This window comes from Podarcis raffonei, chromosome 2, assembly GCF_027172205.1.
Source record: "Podarcis raffonei isolate rPodRaf1 chromosome 2, rPodRaf1.pri, whole genome shotgun sequence".
NCBI lineage: Eukaryota > Metazoa > Chordata > Lepidosauria > Squamata > Lacertidae > Podarcis > Podarcis raffonei.
The window spans coordinates 60,736,291-60,756,150 of NC_070603.1; the positions used below are offsets into that span (position 1 = coordinate 60,736,291).

The 19,860-nt window shown below is 40.8% G+C and overlaps 1 protein-coding gene across 3 annotated transcripts in view; it reads left to right on the plus strand.

The window, feature by feature from the left end:
* The window catches only part of SPOCK1 (SPARC (osteonectin), cwcv and kazal like domains proteoglycan 1), a 396,815-nt gene that overhangs the window by 204,771 nt on the left and 172,184 nt on the right, over nt 1-19,860 (plus strand). For all 3 annotated transcript variants that reach the window (XM_053376868.1, XM_053376869.1, XM_053376870.1), the window contains exon 4: nt 18,656-18,770. In XM_053376868.1, coding sequence (XP_053232843.1) covers nt 18,656-18,770 — 115 coding nt within the window. The remainder of the gene's footprint in view (nt 1-18,655; nt 18,771-19,860) is intronic.

Below are 19,860 nucleotides of genomic sequence, written 5' to 3' on the forward strand. Positions count from 1 at the left end.
ACCTCCAGATTCAAGAGTGTACTTGGAAATGTAGGTATATAACATTAAAGTGGATTAAAGTGTTTTGTTGCCATAGCGCAAGAAATCCACTTTAAAAAAGAAACAAACCTTTTTGCATTTAGGAAAGTGACAAGGAATTGCTTTGAGAAGCATTGGATGAACAAATGATCAATACAAAGCCATACAAACACCACACAAGCTAATGAGGATGGATGCTAATTGTCATATACGTGCTCCACAACAAAGTGGAACAAAAGCTCAGTAAAGACCAGATATGGTCTAACCTCAAGCAAATCAGGATTAATGTTTAATAAATAAGTCATCAGGAGAAACACTGAGTCTAGATACATGACTTCCTTCCTAAGTCAACCTCTGTTCTCTTCCCATTACTTTTCTGGCAAATTGGCTGGATACTTCCCCATTTGAAGCCCCATCCTCTCTTTTGTACTATTTCCTTGCTAGTCAGATTGAGCCGGTTCTTCACTCAGTTTCTGTGTTGGGTTCTCTGGAGATTCCCCACTCCCGGTGAGGCCGCATACGTTACAAGAGACTTGTGCTGCATATTTATGGCATAGACAAAAAGTTACAGTTCAAGATGCTTTCCCTGCCCAGTGAGTCTAGAAGCTATGCTACACTGTTTTCCCAAGAGGACTGAGTAACCACCTCTATTAGATGCTAACAAGGTGAAAAGCATGTGAAGACCACCAATTTTGTTCTCACTATTTAGTTGGAAGGAGGGGGCCAGAACCAGAAAAGCACCATTGAAAGAAGGTGAAATATTACAGTTGCCCTGGATGTAGTTGAAAATATAACACAACCTATCATTATACCTAATTGCTTTTGTAATTCTGAGTGTGTTTTGGATGTATAAGATTGATTCCCTGAATGGGAATTACAGGCACAGTAATAACTGTACCACATAGCTTGTCAACTCCCTATGCAATTCCACTCCGCATATGTGACTCAGCCTTTAGGGATATGAATTTTCAAAAGCTCATAGGGACTGTGGTGTTTACTAGGAAGCAGCCTTATTATTCCTGCTGAAGTTCAGATTCATAAGCTTGATAATTTGTTGCTTAATTTTCAGCAAATCATAATGGGCTCAGGTTTATTAATGAGGGCTCCCCCCCCCCAGGAGACATAGTCTGCATGCAAATCTGGAAATTAAACATTCATGTGGTTCATATGTTTTCAGTAGATATAACGATATAAATGGCTACTGCAGAGCTATATTGTAGGTCTGGTTAGGATCTCTTATTTAAGAATGACAAAGAATCTATATAACCAAAGTAATTTATTCCAGTTACAGTGTATTATAACATGAAACTTGCAAGCACCTGAATGCATCTCATTTGAATGCCTGCTAGCACCTCCCACACCTCTCTTATTTAAGAACAATGAAAAAAATGATATAACCCAAGTAATTAGCTCAAGTATTGCAACATGAAACTTGTAAACTCCTGAAAGCGCCTTATTTGAATGTCTACTAGCTCATCCCACACTACATTTTAAAATTTACCAGATATGGATGCAGACATGAACAGCTAAGTAGCAGCAGCAGCAGCCTTTCCCTGCCCTTCCCACCCTTAACCTTTTTAAACATCTAGTGTTATAAAGAATTATCCGCAACTTGAAAGTTTGCACACTGCCTTATGACATTTCTGTTCCTTCCCTGTATGCAGTTGGGGAGGGCAGCACATTTGCCACACCCTCCTCCCCTGAAAGGAGGAGAGATGAACTCTTCCACAGGAGTGACGTGAGCAACCGCTTAGGGGTGATTTTCCCTATAGAGGAGAAGTAGAGATCAGACTACAGTGGTACCTTGGGTTAAGAACTTAATTCGTTCTGGAGGTCCATTCTTACTTAACCTGAAACTGTTCTTAACCTGAGGTACCACTTTAGCTAATGGGGCCTCCCACTGCCGCCGCGCCGCCACCATGCAATTTCTGTTCTCATCCTGAAGCAAAGTTCTTAACCCGAGGTACTATTTCTGGGTTAGCAGAGTCTGTAACCTGAAACATCTGTAACCTGAGGTACCACTGTATTTAAGCCCACTCCACCACATGTTCTCCCCTCTTCTCACTGAGTCAGGCTAGGGAGAATGTGTTAGTGTTTGGCCCAATCTAGGCCAATGCCTAAGCCTTACTCTCCTCTCTCCCTTTTTTGAACATTATCTTATGACATTTTGATTGGCCTAATAAAGGTATGGATCTAATGCTGCTTTGGGGGAGATTTCTTATGGGCCAGGATGACTACCATTGTTCTTAGTATAATATAGCTCAGTCAGGCATTGCAATCTTAGTTGTCTGGTTACAAAGGTTCCATCTCACACCAAAGATTGTGGGTGCCCACAACTTCAACTTTGCCCATTGACTTTGAGGGGACCTAGTCCCCACCAGATATTATTGTGGGTGCTGAAGCACCCACGGCCCCCTGGAGTTGGCTCCAGTGTCCGATTAGGATTGTGTCATGGCTGGGAATCTCAAAAGACAGCTATCTTTTGTTAGCTCATATCTCCTAATAATCATTGTAGTTGCTAATTGAAGAATGGTACCGCAGTCTGACCAAATGTAGGTACGTGTAACTCGTTCGGTTTTCAAAGGAAGCTCAAGCATGTGCTTTAATCTCTAGCATTCATATCAATGGGGTTTAGAAGCACCAAACTTTGGTCAGACCATGCCCTGCGCATCATATTTAATGGAGCATCAGAAGCATATAATTATCTTAACTGTCTTCAGCAACATTGTGGGGTGTAGAGGAGTCATCTCAAATGATTTTTATTATGACTGATGAAGTGGAGCCTAGCCCATGGAAGCTTATGCTACAATACAATTGTTAGTCTCTTAAATTCCATGGGGTTCTATGTTATTATTAGGGTTGCTTCTCAATTAGCCCTAGTCCAGGTATCTGCACATACAGCTATCAATGAAAGTGGTCTGCTCTGAAAGCCCTTGGTATGTAGGGAAAGGTCTGAATTAATATTTGCCAACTTAAACTGATAGCTGTTGCTCAAGGCTACTGTCTTCTAGAACACTGGTCTTCAGCTGGTGGATTGGGACTCGCCATTTTGTGGCCTGATCCAAGGTGGGTTGTAACAAGAGCACTACCACCATGCAGGTGTATGGTAAAATATTACAAAATTGGCCTCCAAATGCATGTTTGTTTGTTTGTTTGTTTGTTTGTTTGTTTGTTCATAAAGTCCTAGTTCCTGGGTGTGAAAAGGTTGAAGATACCTGTTCTAGAGGATGCATATGTGGAGCTCATTTAGCTCAGATGGCAACATGTCAGTCCTGAATTCTGGAGGTAGGGTTAGGGTATTTAGTGTACTCCACATGTTACCCTGTTGTATGCAAGACACAATGAAGCAACATGATTCTACACAGAGCCCCCTTCAGGGCATGAAGTGATATGGCAAGCTTTTAAAAACATGGATGTACCCTTGAGAATCATATCTTCAAATATGAAAATGAAGCTCATGCTTGGAGAAATAGACAAACTGGTATGAAAAGGCTCTGACATGAGGAACAGGCTTAAACTCCAGCCTTTTAAGTAATTCCTCATTTGTATTCTCCATACTTTGCAGAGTTAATAATTGGGTAAACAGCCAACCACTGACCTTGTTTCAAATCTATTTAGTTTCAAACAGAGTTTGGCCTTGAGCTTATCAGGACATGTGGCATAGCTGCCATAGAGGGAGAAGCATCCAAGAACAAATTAACTCTCACAGACAGCAACTGGGACTTAAGGGACCAAGATGCTACAGATGTCAGATTATAGATTATTAGTCTAAAAAGAATGGTCTTTGCATCCATTCGTTAAATGTTTGCATTTCAAACCTCATCCTTGTTGCATCCTTTAGTTTTAAAGCTAAAATATACTGCAATAGATGCTATTGTATTTCTTTGTTACATTTTCAAAAAGTAGCATTTCCAACTAACTTGATAGTTGCAGTACAGTGATTTAATAGACAAATTAAGGCAGCAATTCTGTTCGGCCTTACATGGGAGTATGACCTATTTGACTTATTTCTTAGTAAACATGAATAGGGTGGGGCTGTATGACTTTATTCTACTGTTTTTGCTCTTTCGTGTAAATCTGCTTTACATAATCTGTTAACCATCTTGGAACACTGAAGGGGCAAGGTTTGTACAATTAAACAAAAAGACAGCTGCAGAGAAAGCAGGATCCATCAGTTACCCATCAACCTCTGACAAATACAGTGGTACCTAGGGTTACATACGCTTCAGGTTACAGACTCCGCTAACCCAGAAATATTACCTCAGGTTAAGAACTTTGCTTCAGGATGAGAACAGAAATCGTGCTCTGGTGGTGCGGCGGCAGCAGGAGGCCCCGTTAGCTAAAGTGGTGCTTCAGGTTAAGAACAGTTTCAGGTTAATAACGGACCTCCGGAATGAATTAAGTACTTAGCCTGAGGTACCACTGTACATGGGGTTTTAGCCAATGCTGTGTGAACAGAGTTCTGCTTGAGCAATCAGACTTCCTCTCCTTGTGTGTCCCTGAATCCTGCTCTGGAGGGTCTCCCAACCCCCTGAAGCAGTTTTTGAGGGTGCACAGTTGAGAAGTGAGGAAAGGGGAAGTCCCGTGGCACAAGCAGGTCTGCTGTGCAAGTGAAATAGTAGCATTGGATTGCAACCCACTGAATGTAGATAACTTCAAAGCAGAAATCAGGCCATCCAGTTGTTTTCAAAGTTCTGTTCTGAAAGTTGGGCTCTTTTCAACGGCTTGACATCATACGCCACTGGTTTGGTGATTCATGTCTTGTTATTGGAGACAAGGAACTTGTTTCATTTTATCCAGGTGCACTTGCATACAATGTGTTTCCTCTGAGCCTTGTTCGCTACTTCTCTGTTTTGACATGCTGATTAATTTTCAGGATGTGAGGAAGATGTGACTCTTCATGAGATAAACTGAAGTGTGTGCCACACATTGATTACTTAGACAAAAAAGGACCACAATTTTGCAAGGTGCATAGTCCATAGATTGCTTGGATATCATTTGCATTATTGAAAACATTAATATTATTAATGCACATAAATGTTCATATCAGCGTGAAATTCAGGGCTGTATATTTGTCATATTCATTGTGTTTATCTCAGGCATCCAGCCTGGTGTTTTATAGCCATCACCTTTTATAGCTGCCTCTCATATACCTTTTATCAAGCAGGCTGTTATTACTTAGGTTTCTTATCACAGTTGGGAAGCAAATCTGCCCAGTCCTTTTACAGTATCTTTAGCGTGGATATCCATCAGCACCTTCATACTTCAACAGTGAAAGGTTATTTTGGAAATGCCAATGTAAATAAAATAAGTGCATTTTTCCTCTCTTTCTTACTGTTCATATGCTATAGTTTATATAAAACAAAGCATGCTGCAGAAGAAAATGAGTAACCCAAAAACTTAGTCTGTCTAGGTTGTATTCAACATACTGCTGAGTCAGGGTCCCATTAGCCAAAGGATTACTGCTAGTGCAAAGGGACTTCTCCCTTTGCTCCCTCCACATGCCCCCTAATTCTGTTCTAAGGGTTCCTCCAACCCTCCAGAGCAGATTTGGGGGACGTATGAGGTATGTGCAGCAAGAGGGAGGAATCTCATTGGACTAGCAATACTCCTTGTGCTAACAGGACAACTTAGTTGCATACCACCCTCTATTTTATTTTTATTTTTTACAATGTGAAGTTTACTTACTTGAAATTAATTCCTTCGTGTGTCTGAAGCATTCATATCCATGATCATACATTAGTTAGATCCATTTCTATATGCAAATGACTATAAGCAATAATGGGCTGGAGAGTGTTAGAGCCTCTCTCTTTACAGTACAGTGGTACCTCGGGTTACATACGCTTCAGGTTACAGACGCTTCAGGTTACAGACTCCGCTAACCCAGAAATAGTACCTCGGGTTAAGAACTTTGCTTCAGGATGAGAACAGAAATTGTGCTCCGGCGGTGCAGCAGCAGCAGGAGGCCCCGTTAGCTAAAGTGGTGCTTCAGGTTAAAAACAGTTTCAGGTTAAGAACAAACCTCCAGAACGAATTAAGTTCTTAAGCCGAGGTACCACTGTATATGTGCTGCAGGAGGGGCACTGAGAGTTTCTTTTACTAATGAAGCAGGATGGTTTATACCAGGATTTGTAGAAGGAACATACAAAAACTAACTTATATGCAACTTATTTTTTCCTCTAATTGGTGCTACTAAATAGCATTTTGTAAAAAAAAAAACCCCAACAACCAATATATACTGTAACATTGCTACTGAGATCTTTAGATTACTTCTTCATCAAGCCCCATGTAAACTGTAATCAGGGCAATATCTTGACTTACTAAAAGGCATTAAAAACATCTTTTATCTTGAATAACTAACTATTGACTGCATTGCTGAATGCTTGTTAGGACAAAGGATTAATGGTTTGGTCTTAAGGGTTCTGTTCCCTCTTTGTCACTGGCATTGCTATATGTAGGTCTTGCTCCCATGAAGGTTATAACATTGGATTTTAATAGCATTTTAATTGGGCATTTCATCTTTTTTATCATTGTCCTCCCAAAGATGTCAGGATTCATTTGGCTATAAATACAAATAGACTGGGCAGGGGGACATTTTTCTCAAGACCACCAGTATTCTGATCAGCTTTTATTTTTTCACCAAGGCAATGTAAACTTTTCCTACATCAGCTTCTGTGGAGGACCTACCCAAACAAAGGGGAGTTGTTTAAGAGCTTTTATAGGGACTGGGACCCCATATATTTGGCTAGTTTGGGGTACGTGCCTTTGCAACTCTTTTGACTGACATTTTCAGACTCTGCTGATATTACTTGTTTTCAGACTGTATTTTTATTTCTCACACAGCTTTTCCTAGCTGCCTGAGTACTCTGGGACACAATAAGCCACACAGATAACTAATATATTGTTCACAGATTCCAGACTAGATTGAGGGGAAAGTTGAGCCAAACAGCCCTTGACAGACATGTGATTCACCATAAGTAAATAATAATAAATAGTGTCTGTTTCTTTCCCATTTTTAGAGACTGTTTCTCAGTGACAGGGATTTTCTCACCTACTTATTCTTATTCTTGTTAACTCATAAGATGTCCATTTGCATTAGTTGCTCTATGTGGGCAAGATGGTAATATACACAATGCAGAGCTGTACTGTAGGGCAGGGATGGGAACCTTAAGTCCTGGCGCCAAATGCAGCCCCAAATGCAGCTTTGTGAACCCCCAGGCCACAATCTTCATTGACCCTGCTCTGTGGCCTCCTTGAGTGCGTTTGTAATCATGCTTCTTACTTGCCTCAAGAGGGGAGATGTGGGGCAGCTGTAGAAACCTCTTTGCATGGCTGAAAGATAGCCTACTGCACCAAGTCACACCCCCATTGCCCCATCACCTGAGAGTAAGGGTGTGGTGCCAAGGAGACAGGCAGTCACATCGTGCATCCGTAGCAGCAACCAGATGAGAAATGACTGCTGGGAGGAGCATGGGGAAAAAACACCTTGGTGCGTCTGCAGCAGCACAACCATAATCTGCCCCAGCTGCAACGAAACATGTCTCTTCCGCATTGGTCTTTACAGCCACAGCAGGTGCTAGAACCATCCAACAGCTTGACCTCACCCCCAAATGTGCACGCCTCCATTGTCTCTCGAGACCGACAGATGGCAACGAAGGGTGTGGTGCCAAGCCCCACCCGTTCAGACACACCACCTACAATGTTCTAAATACATTAGATGTTTCTACAAGTACAGGAGACTCCCACTTCAGACCTTCATCCTTCAGCTTGTGGAAGGCTGTGATGAAAGCGATGTGCTGTAGCGTGCATTTGATTTTCAATCCCCAAATAGAACTAGAGTAAAAGCTGAAAGCTAGTTGTGAGCACTGAGGCATACTGGTCATGAGCGCTGAGACACACTGGGTATGTGGGTGATGCTGTGGTCTAAACCACTGAGCCTCTTGGGCTTGCTGATCAGAAGGTTGGCGGTTTGAATCCCCGCGATGGAGTGAGCTCCCATTGCTCTGTCCCAGCTCCTGCCAACCTAGCAGTTCAAAAGCACACCAGTGCAAGTAGATAAACAGATGCCGCTGTGGCGGGAAGGTAAATGGTGTTTCTGTGCTCTCTGGCTTCCGTCATGGTGTTCCGTTGCACCAGAAGCGGTTTAGTCATGCTGGCCACATGACCTGGAAAGCTGTCTGTGGACAAACGCCGGCTCCCTCAGCCTCAAGCGAGATGAGCGCCGCACTCCATAGTTGCCTTTGACTGGACTTAAGCGTCCATGGGTCCTTTACCTTTACCTTTACCTTTTTTTTTACCTTGGGGGTCTGATATGAGGTAGCAGGTCTGGTGCCTACTGGCAGTGAGCATGCTGCTTGCTTCCACTTAATTTCTAGTTGTATATTTATTAATAAATCAGTTATTACAAAAAATGCCATAAGCTCCTGATAATATTTTATCCAAAAAGGAAGCCAAACCCGAGAAGTGTTGCTCCTGGAACATCTCAGAGCTCAGGGAAATAGGGAGTGTGTAACATTATTTTCCTTCAGTCATTTCTGAACAGATGTTCTTTCTTTGTCTTACACCAAGAACAATTTCAAAGGGATTATTTGAGGCAACTGTTCTTGACATTTCATTATATAAAAGTCCTTTTGCTTTGGAGTGATCATGCTAGTTACAGTAGGGCAATATTGAAAACAGAGAGTGTTTACATAATGCCATATTACCTTTGATTGCTGGCTTTTAAAGAAAAGCTATACTGTATCGTTGTGAGCTGGATGGATTTTCTTAATAAAAGGATGGCTGTGAAGCAAAATCAAGTTCATAAATCATCTTGCAAGTGCGTTATAAAGTTCTGTAGAATTGTGCCTCTATTGCAGAAAGCTTTTGGGAGTATTTATTTGTTATCACCCTCACATGTATGAAGAATAGATTTGCTGTGTTGTGTGTTTAAAACATATCCTAGAGCTACAATATACTCTTAATATGCGAGCCCTCCAAAGGATTTCTACTATCTTGACTTGAAAAAAATTTCTCTCAGGTCTTATGTCTGTCTTTATAGCAGCTATATATAAGCATGAAATATAATGGGAAAGTAGTTCAAGCACTGTTGTTAGCTCTTTGTCCAGCAATGATTTGTATTAAGTTACTCATTTTGCAATAGGTAAGGGACAGAGCAGCCTGTATTATTCATAGCAAAATGTTCTGCTCTCTGGATCATAAGAAGGCAAGACAAGTAGGGGTCTGAAATGCAGCTCGCATTGCATGTGTATGTATGTGTTTCTATTTATTTATTTATTTATTTATTTATATACCTACCTATAACAAATTCTGGTTGGTAGTTGGTTAAGGACCTAGTACAGTTGTTGGCGTTTACTTCCCAATTATTTCGATAGCTCTGAGAAAGAGCTGCAGAGGATTTATAGATTTAATAAGGGGCTTAGAAAGCTATGAATAACAAAAGGTCAGCTGGAAAACAGTGAAAGAAGATACTCTCCCTGCATTTCACCCTTTAATACTTGAAGCCAGAAATTTGCTTGGATAGCTTGGCTTTGGACAGGAATTTGAAACACTGTACATAGATGGAAGAATCTTTTAATCTTGCCTTGGGTTTAGCTGACCTTTTGCCTGCCTTTCAGCCAGTGTGGCCTCTCAGCAGGTTTTGGTAGCCATAGAAACTCTATATCAAGTGAGTTGTTGACCTTGACTTTAAACTTGCTCCCAACCATGACATTCCTGTGAAATGTTCTTAATTCCTCTCATCTGTTGTGAAAATTTGTATTGTTTCATCCTGGTCAGCTTAGTGAAATTTCACAGGCCTGGCAAACTCTTTATGTTCCCACCAAAGAAAAAGAAAGTTTACCTTTTCAGGGGAGGTGTTATTTTTATTCTTTTAATTCCCTTTTCTGCCCTGCCACCAGCACCCTACGCAAATATATTTTATGACCCATTTTATGACCCACTGGTATGTAGGGGTGTGTGCGTGTACACCAGGCATAGGCAAACTCGGCCCTCCAGATGTTTTGGGACTACAACTCTCATCATCCCTAGCTAACAGGACCAGTGGCCAGGGATGGTGGGAGTTGTAGTCCCAAAACAGACACACACACATACAGCCTGATACCAGCTGAATGACAGCTGTATGGGAAAGATTTGTACAACTGGCACTACCCATATGGTGCCCATTCTTTAAACATTACCACAGAGCTTTGGGATGAAGCTATGGAAGGGTGGCTGCTACACAAGTTCTGAATCACAGAAGGGCACAAAAAAAAAAACAGTTCCCAAGCCAAGAGAGAATACACATTTTAATATTCTGAGCTCCTTCCATACTGAGCAGAAGAAAAGTATTAAAAAACCATAGTTGTAACAGACGCCTGTTGGCTGAAGAAAATATTAACTGACTCAAGGATGCAGTCAGAACCAGCTCCCCAGGAGAGCAATTTCTGCAAGATTTGGGGGGGGGCACCCCATGAGGGGCTTCATACTACCTCACAATTCATGTACAGTTTCTTAAACTGTGGGTTGCCCTCTCCCTGCACGCAGCACTTGCACACATATGTACAATTGGATCCAATATACAAGCAGAATGGATATTCGCTCATGCAACAGCATTTTGCCTTTCTTGCCTCCTCCTCCCCTGCAGCCTCCCATCTTGGGGAACACTCTGGGCAGATTCCGGGGGCAAGAATGTCTGCAGAAGGGAGGAGGATAAGGTGAAATCCCATTGCACAAGCAGAACACTGAATTCAGCCTTTAGTTTACTCCTGGAGCACTTACAGTATTGCTCATGTGAGAGAGCTGCATTAAAAGGAGTCAGTCGCAGGTTAAGGACTCTGTAGACCAGTTGCTTGTTCATGTGACACACAGCACAAGTATTTTGCTTCACTGCATTTTTTTTTTTACTGAAAATATTGCTGTATTTCACAAGCAAGCAGAAAATAAGCATGTAATCATAGCCAAGCAAACCTGTGTGTTTAAAAATCAGTAGGCACCATTCAAATCTCCTATTGGGGCCTCAGAAAAAACATAAAAACTTTATAAGGTAAATGTGTATTTCCAAAACGAGCTGTCGTTTTTAGTAAAAAGTGAGGTGAATACCTTTTTATTTATTTATTTATTTGTTTATTTATTTATTTATTTATTTCAAATCAGTGGTTATATTCCCATTAAAGAATCTGTATGAAATGATTAAGTCACATGCCTTGACTCCTGGCCTACTTATGCAAGCAAACGAAAATTGGATTGGGAATGACTCTGCTTCTGATGGCAACAGACTGCTCTTCTGAAGAAAACACCACATCGTATACTGAGTGACTATAGAACAGTCTGTGCATTCCTCCATTTTGCAAACATATGGCCTTATGTTTCTCTGTCAGTTTTAGTGAGAATCACCCACAGAGAGAGAGACAGCTTACAATAATTTCTAAACACTGCAGGAATCTTCTGCTCAGATATTAGATTATATATTACACCCTGTTGTCTCTCAGAATTGTTTCTACAAATTATGTATCTTGACGTGGTAGATGCAACTCCAGCATATAGGTATGGTGGATTCTTTGATACCAGCATACAAATGAAGGGTGGATGGGTGTGGAAACGTTGCCTTGTTTGAATTCTGTGGAAATGAATTAATGAATTCTGAGTCACAGTGGTAAAGGGCGCTTCCTTTGAGTGGCGTGGCAAAATTTTGACTATTCTTTCATAAAACTGAAGTGCAGTAAGGAAACTATCCATGTAACATCACCACTGTGAGCTGCTGTACCACCTTATTATAGCACTTATTTGCATTTCTCTTGCCAGGTCTTCATGAATAAATCCTTCATGCTCTTGTCTTCCTTCCTTCTCTTCTTCTTATGTGCCGAGATTTGCAACTGTTCGCTTCAAAGCTTTCACGTTCAACGCTTTAGGACACAAAGAACTGTGATGACAAAATACAGGATTTGTTTCTCTTTAATCTTTTTCCCATGGGTTGCCTTCCCCTACAGATGATGAGCATCTGCTCCTAGAAACTGATTAATGGCGCATGATCCATCATTAACATATTTCAGAAAATGTCTCTTATACTGTGCACAAGGCAGATGGGATTGAGGTGTTGTCTCTTAAAAGTGTGACCTGGCATAGTCCTTTAAGGTGCTAAAGAAGTACTATCAGTCCTAGGAAGTGTTGAATGCTCAAATAATCAGAAAGAAAATACCACCTTTTTGTTTTTGTGCATCCCAAGTTGGTGGAGCTAAGTACCATGGTGGTATGACAGTTTTGTTTTGTTTTCTTATTCTGGCTAAGCAATTGGTAATCCAATATGGTGTCCTCCATAAATTGTTGAACTACAATTCCTGTTATCCCTGATCATTGGCTTGGTGGGAGCTGGAGTCTGGTCATATCATTCCTAACAATGAGGAGAATCAGAAGTTCATTTGCTTACCATGATAATGATATGGAAATTATTTATGATTCAAGTATATAAATAAGTTATAGCTCCCCAGTTCATTCTGCATAGGCCCTAGTACTTTGCTACTTTGAATATAAAAAAATCTGTCCTAAACTACAGTGGTACCTCAGGTTACATACGCTTCAGGTTACATACGCTTCAGGTTACAGACTCTGCTAACCCAGAAATAGTACCTCGGGTTAAGAACTTTGCTTCAGGATGAGAACAAAAATTGTGCTCTGGTGGTGCGGCGGCAGCAGGAGGCCCCATTAGCTAAAGTGGTGCTTCAGGTTAAGAACAGTTCCAGATTAAGTACGGACCTCCGGAACGAATTAAGTACTTAACCCAAGGTACCACTGTATAGGTGAAGCATTTTTTATTTGGCTGATTTTTAGCTATTGTTCTTTCTATCCATGAGAGGAGACAAGTGATAAATTTGAATGTTGCTATGCAGCAATGAATCTGAAGTGCTGTGATGAGTCAGCAACAGAGGGTTTTGTTTCCAAACTCTTCTTACAGCTAAGCTGAACCTGTGCTTTCAGGTTTCTTCAAATTATACATACCGTAAATGTTTCCTTAATGGAAACTAATGGAAGGTTGGCACTTAACCCCATAATGAACTTCTGATCCACGTTCTCATTACCTTCTACTACAGACTTAATTGTGTTAAGGTGCCAAAACTATTGACACTTTTTAAAATGTTTATTTTGAAGACTTCCAGTGACTTGTGCTAAATGTACCATATTCAGTACACTTGAACCAGTTGTGCTCAGTTACCCAGCCTACATTTCAAAGGGTGTTAACGCAGAAGACTATTGTAGTTCTAAATACCTGAGCCAACACTGAGCAGCTACAATACTCAGCTCTGGGGAGAGGACTGAGGAAATTGCTAATTGTGAGTCAGTCATCTGCAAAGTTAATATTGGTGATAACTGAGCTGAAATGCGGAACAAACAAAGGTTCCAGTGATTGGTTCTTAGATAACTATTCCAGAGTAGCTGCAGACTTTGCTAATGTGCATATGAATGTGGAACTTGGGGGCTGCTCTAGTAAGTGCCTTTTCTTATAAAAGCAATGTGTGCATTTGTGCTTGTGTATGTATTTCATATATTTCACATGTGTATTTATTTATGCACATACTTTCTCCACCATTTTATGTGCCCACTCCAAGTGCCTTGACTCAAATGCTTCCATTTTGCCTCCCTGGGAAGGAAAGCTAATAGAGATGTAGCTAACCAGGCAAATCAAGTTTAAAAATTGCCCACTGAAATGCTCCACTGATGGACAAGTGTGTGGTTCAGCTAGTATGGGACCTCCTCAGATCATAAATTCCAAGCCTTTCTCCTGTTCTAACCAAAGCCTCACTATACTGCCCTTTTGAATTGGCCATTGAGAGTCCTGAAAATATAAATTTAAGGAATGTGAGAAGTTGTGATAAATATGAAAATTGTCAGATAGGCTGATGGAAGTCTAAAAGATGTATAAGTTAAATTGGATGTTAAATTATAATTGGAATGGTTATTGGAAATTTGAATAAAAATTAATTTTTTTAAAAAAAGAGAGAGTCCTGAAAATATAATGACACTATACAATAAGTACCATAAATACCACTGCAACCTAGACAGTGGGAAATAGCTCTCCTATTTCAGGACATCAGGCCTGCTGGATCATGCCATCTAGTTTAGCACCCTGTCCTCACAGTGGTCAATCAGATGCCCATGGGAAGCACACAGGCGGCGCCTTTGTTTTCTGTAACTCTTGATTAAACACCAAAACACACACTTCTCCTGTATTTGTGCAGACAGTATTCACAGGACTGGAACCCACACTAAAATGGATCTAGATAACCCCACCTTTTCTAAAATCTTCTACAGGTGAGCCACATGATGAGGCACTTCATTCAAATAAATCTTGACTAGCCAGTAGTTGGCCATATCAGAAGAGTCCACTGTTTTAAATGGTTGAACCATTTCTTCCTTCAGAGCTGGCATTTTCTCCATCCACCCATTCTATTCTGTCTTGGCAACTCTGGTTAGCAAAGCTGGGCAAGTACTGAGAATGCAAGTCATCATACTTCCTAAGGACAACAAAACAGTTATCTCTGTTTAAAATAGATCCTGAACAACAGGGCAAGCAGACTCTTCAGATAGCAGACATTGGGCCACAGACAGCTCCTCGTGTCCCATCTCTGACACTTCTCCCAATTGAATTATGCAAGCTCTGAAGAGTGATTTGTGTTGAGATGCAGCAACGAGCCTTCTTTGCTGATGGGCTATAATTTTGCTGCACCACTGCATCAGGAGTGATTCAGTGAGATCCAGTCATGCATGATAGCGAGACAAATTAAAATTCCCCACCCCAGTGAAGTCTGACATTAAGGACACAAGGTTCAGAGCAATAAATTATGCAAATGGGTAATGGGTAACCTCCTTTGTGGGTGGTGTATTTTGGGCTCACAGGAGCAATTATTCGGTGCAATCCAGTGCATGTCTACACAGAAGTAAGTCCCACTGAGTTAAATTAAGATTATTCCAAAGCAAAAGGGTAAGCCTGCCTTGAACATAGTGGGACTTGATTCTGAGTAAGCATGTTTAGGTTAGCAGTGGCAATTACTAGATTTATTCCTTAACAGCACCCTACCTTGTGTATTATTGCTTTGGATTGACAGTTTAAACAGTTCATCCTGATGGGTTCTTCTAGAAATGGGGGGGGGGCAGAGTTTGCATGCGTAAACAGCAACAATATACAAGATAGTCATTATGACAAAGTAACTGATTATGTACATTTTACACTATCAGCTGATTGTTGGCACTTGCAATGCCTGACTTGATAGCATGCCTTCAAAGTCCATTTGCAGCCACAGTTTGGTCTCCAGCTAACCCTGCAATTGGAAATGAAAAACATCTGCTTGCTGGCATAGTTTGAATTCAAGCCACACCTGAAAATGGAGTACTTTCCTATCTCTTTGCATATATGGTTTAAATGCAAACCTGCAAACAGACTTCAAAGGGGTCCTGTGCAATCAGTGTTAATCAGCTCCACTGGTGCTGAGAGCAACCTCCTTTGAAGTTGTCATCTGACACCAGGTTTCGACAAATGGGAGGGCCCGCTCTCCTATCAAATTTGCTATTGGGGGAGGTAAGGATCCAGCCCACCAGCCAGATCCAACTCCACTTCTGTATGAGCAAGGTTGTTTGTAATCCAAATTTTTGGTCTTTCACCTTCTATTTTACATTGCCTGTCACGCCTCATTTCCAATGCTACCGAAATTTTGAGTATCTGGTGTATTGTGTCAATATGACTTCAAAACTTTCTGCTGAAACCTGCTTGATATAGAGATTTACTAAAGGGCTAAAAATGAGGTAGAAAAGGGAAGAGATTAGTAAAGGATGGAATGGCGTCTTTCTGAGCGGTGGCAGAATGAAACTTGGCTTGAGAATGGTTACTGCATGAGATTTGGCTCCAGAACATTTCTCACAGGGTCAGATGATCAAAGTCTCAAATGGTTTCATTCCTCTTTCTATCCACTACTAATTTATCCTTGTCAGACATAATTTATCCCTGTGCCTCATAAGCATACATCTGAGAGCATGCAGTTTTCCCCTTAAGGATAGATGAAAGCCAATGTGAGGAACTCATTCACCTCTGTGAAATGCTGTGAATATGTATCATAGGTGGCAAAGTGCAGCTATTCTGCATATTAAATTGACATGTAATTAGATTAATTGGTGTGACTCTTCTGGGATGCCATGCCATGGCTAATATGCATGTGGTACTTCTTCTGAAATACTATTTGCACAGTTTTAGAGCGACAGAAAAGCATTTCTAAAAATTTCTTGGAAGATGGCTCTCAGTTAATCAGAACATGAATTTATGCACTCTTTATGGCTCAGCAGATGATATATTTACTCAGAAATTTATATAGAATGTCAGAAAGAGTTAAAGATTTCAGTGTAGCACTTAATGTGGGGAAGCACATTCTAAAATGCTTGAAAGTAAGACAAACCATTTCCATGCCATGAATCCCATTTTTCCAAATAATAAGTTGTATTGAAAAATGTAGTAGAAACTTAGAAATATTTGTGTATTTACAATAGTTCTCACCTCAACAATGAAGCTTTAGAAGGCCATGGAGGGCGGACTCTCGGGCCCTCTCCTCTTCTACAACAGAGGGACAACAATACTGACCTTTCAAACATTGTTATTCCAAAGATAAATGAAGTAATAAAATGTCAATTGCTTCACGCTGCACAATTTCACTAAATAACATGAACAGAAAGCAGGACCATACTGCTGTCTCTCATTGAGTGAGCAGCCCAAAGCCTGATAGAACCTGCAGCACGTTAAGCCTTCTGCACTAGACAACAGTTTGGGAGGGTGGCAGAACAACCACCAATGCCTGCTTGCAGACCACCCGTCACCCACTTGTCCACTGCCCACCCACGGCTGCAATTCAAAGTGAAAGCCAGGTCCAAGCCCACGGACTTCATCCTACCTAACTTCATTCAGCAGGTGAGGAGGAAGCAGCAACACACCTGCTGACATCAGCACACCTGCTGGCTGTGTCTTCCAGTGTCCAGATATTTGTCCAGGAGGTGATAAGAGTTTCTGAATGCACTGAGGAGTCTTTCATACATTCAGCCATGCATCCATGCATTCATAGACTTACACTGACAGTGAACACATGGACATTGGAGGCAGAGCATGCAAGAAGGATGCCATGCCCGCCTGGTGCATTCAGTATCCACACAGGATGAGTGTATTTGAAGCAGCTTGGATAGAAAGCAACAATGCAAAAATTGGTCCAATAATAATACTGCCCTTGAGTTTCAGGCACTTCCCTCCTTCTACCCTTCTGTTATGTTCACATATTCATGCTGCATACACAAAAGGTTTATCATAAGCTAAATGGGACATTTTCATAGGAGCCCCATCTAATTGTTGGCAGAACATCAGTGGACTGCTTACAGTCCCTCGAGATCTTTTTTTGGATGTGAAAAGGTTTTAATCCTTGTGTCCTGGCAAAATTCCAGATTTGTAATTATTTTTCTTTCTGTGGAATTAAAAAGACAGCCTGCAGTTTAACCACGATATGACATTTATTAATTCCTTTGAATCTACATCCTGGATCGGTGCTGCCTTGCTCTGCCGAGATGGGTACCCAGGTGTAATTGTATTTAACTGGCAAATGGAGCATCATCCGCATGTGTGTACAGAGAACTTCAAAGGTTCTTTTGGATTCTTTGTGAGTTAATGTTTAAACGTGTGATTGCTGCAATAATGATAGTATCTCTATTCTACACTAGTATTTGCATGTCATGCTGGCACTAGCTAGATCTGGCATGCTGTGTTTTTGTTGATTTTAGAATTATGCTGAATACAAGAAATCACACATTGTAGTAATACAAGATTGCTTCTATTATATGGGGCTGAGCAATCACTACATGTCCTGCTGCACAGTAGCAATCATTAAGTAGCTGGCTGTACAATTGTTATTTCAATAGATAACTGTGGCATTTTGCTACGCTCCAGAGTTCCATGCATGATAGACTGGTGATATTCTAAGCAGTATTCTTCTTTTAAAAAAATCTTGTGTGATCTATCTAAAAATAGTTTTAAAAATCAATTATGATGTGGATATTAAAATCAAAGGGAAAATGCATAATGGATACAGAAAGCAGTTTTTCATGACAAATATTTTGGAGACCAGGGAGAATTGTTATTCGGCACCTAGTTTTTCATGCAACCTGTTTTTGTTTCTGTTCCTCACCCTGAGCAGTAGGGCACCTTCACTACTTTTTTATTTATTTATTATATCAGTTGCTATTGACTCTGTACTTATCTATGATCTAATAATAAATAGTTATGTCCCACTTAAATGGTGGCATGGGGAGGCAAGAGGTGGATTCATCCAGCTGCGTACAGTTCTGTGATTCTGCAGATCCAAGCAAAAGTGTATGTAACTAGCAAAAAACCTGTGATGTTGCAGTGGTTAGAACACAGGGCCTAGATAACAGATCTATGTAGCTTTGAATCCTAATTGGATGGCTATAAAGTACATTGGACTGTATCTGAGCATAATCTTTCTTGCAGAGTGGTGAAGATAAATGGGCTAAACATTTTTACACTGAAAAGTCTTTCCTCATGAGATGCTTGGCTCATTATTTTGGCTAATGAGGGAGGAGAGATAATTTTCTAAACTATTTCTTTATATCTTGCTTTTAATAGCTCTTGATCCTTCCAAAGACCCATGCTTGAAGGTAAAGTGCAGCCCACATAAAGTGTGTGTCACTCATGACTACGAGACAGCCATTTGTGTAAGTCGCAAACAACTGGTACACAGGTAAGAATGTTGTGATTTATAGTTTCAATTAAACAGCTCTGATTGGTTTTCAGAATATTCTGGGAGCTGAACCTATCAGTGTCCTGATGTTATGGCACCACATAGCCAATGTCAGTGAGAGGAAATGAAGCTCCTGATTTGGGAGAGAGAGAGGAAAGAAGGAAGAAGGGATGCTTCCCCATTATTGAGACAATCAGATGGTTCCAGTCTTGTCATGTTGTGTGGGTGGTTTCATTTTCTTGAAGCAAAACAGGAAGAATTGGCTTGGTTGCTTGAACCACAGGGGCCCAGCCCTTCTCCCCCTCAACACTGTTAACCCTGCACAGTAGGCAAACACTCAGAAAATTATCATGTTTTTTGTAAGGGTGAAAAGGACCAGTGAAAAGTCTCCTCAGTGCCACCACTGTGGGTTCAGTTCTAATTGCAAGTGTATGAGAAAGAGGCTTCTGAGAATAATATAAAATATAGAATAAAATAGAAGATAAAATACAAGAATGTCCATGTGTTACAAGAACTCGATCCTGACAGTATTAAGTATCCAGCAATTTGTCTGTTATATTGACTCAATGCTGCTGAAGCCTTTGTTATGGACCAAAGAGGCAAATAGTGCAAACGTGTGTGTGTGCGTGTATGCATCTGCGTATGTTTTAAAGATCTGGACAAGTTCCCAGATAAAACATCTGTCCTCCTACATTGCAAATCAAGGCCTTCTGTTGAGTAGAGAGGCAGCAGGCAGCACTGACAACTGCATTTATCCCAAAGAAGTAGAGCTAATCTTTCTTTCTTTCTTAAAAAAAATCTAATTCCACTAGTTAGTTAGCTCCCTGTGGCAAATAGAAGATGCAAAGTCATTTCTCCCTTGCATGCTAAACTATAGTTGCTTCCCTCCTAATCTACAGGGTGTTTCATCCAACTGTGCCTAAAAGCAAAATTTAGGAAGGGAAGATACTAATCATTGCAATAATTTCTTATCCTTGACCACTTTAAAGAGATGAAGTAGGATTTGGGGCATTCTGTCTCCTTTTTAGACTTTCTGGATGGGTTTTAACACTGTGTTATTGTTAGTTTTTTTCTGCCTGTGTGTGTGTGT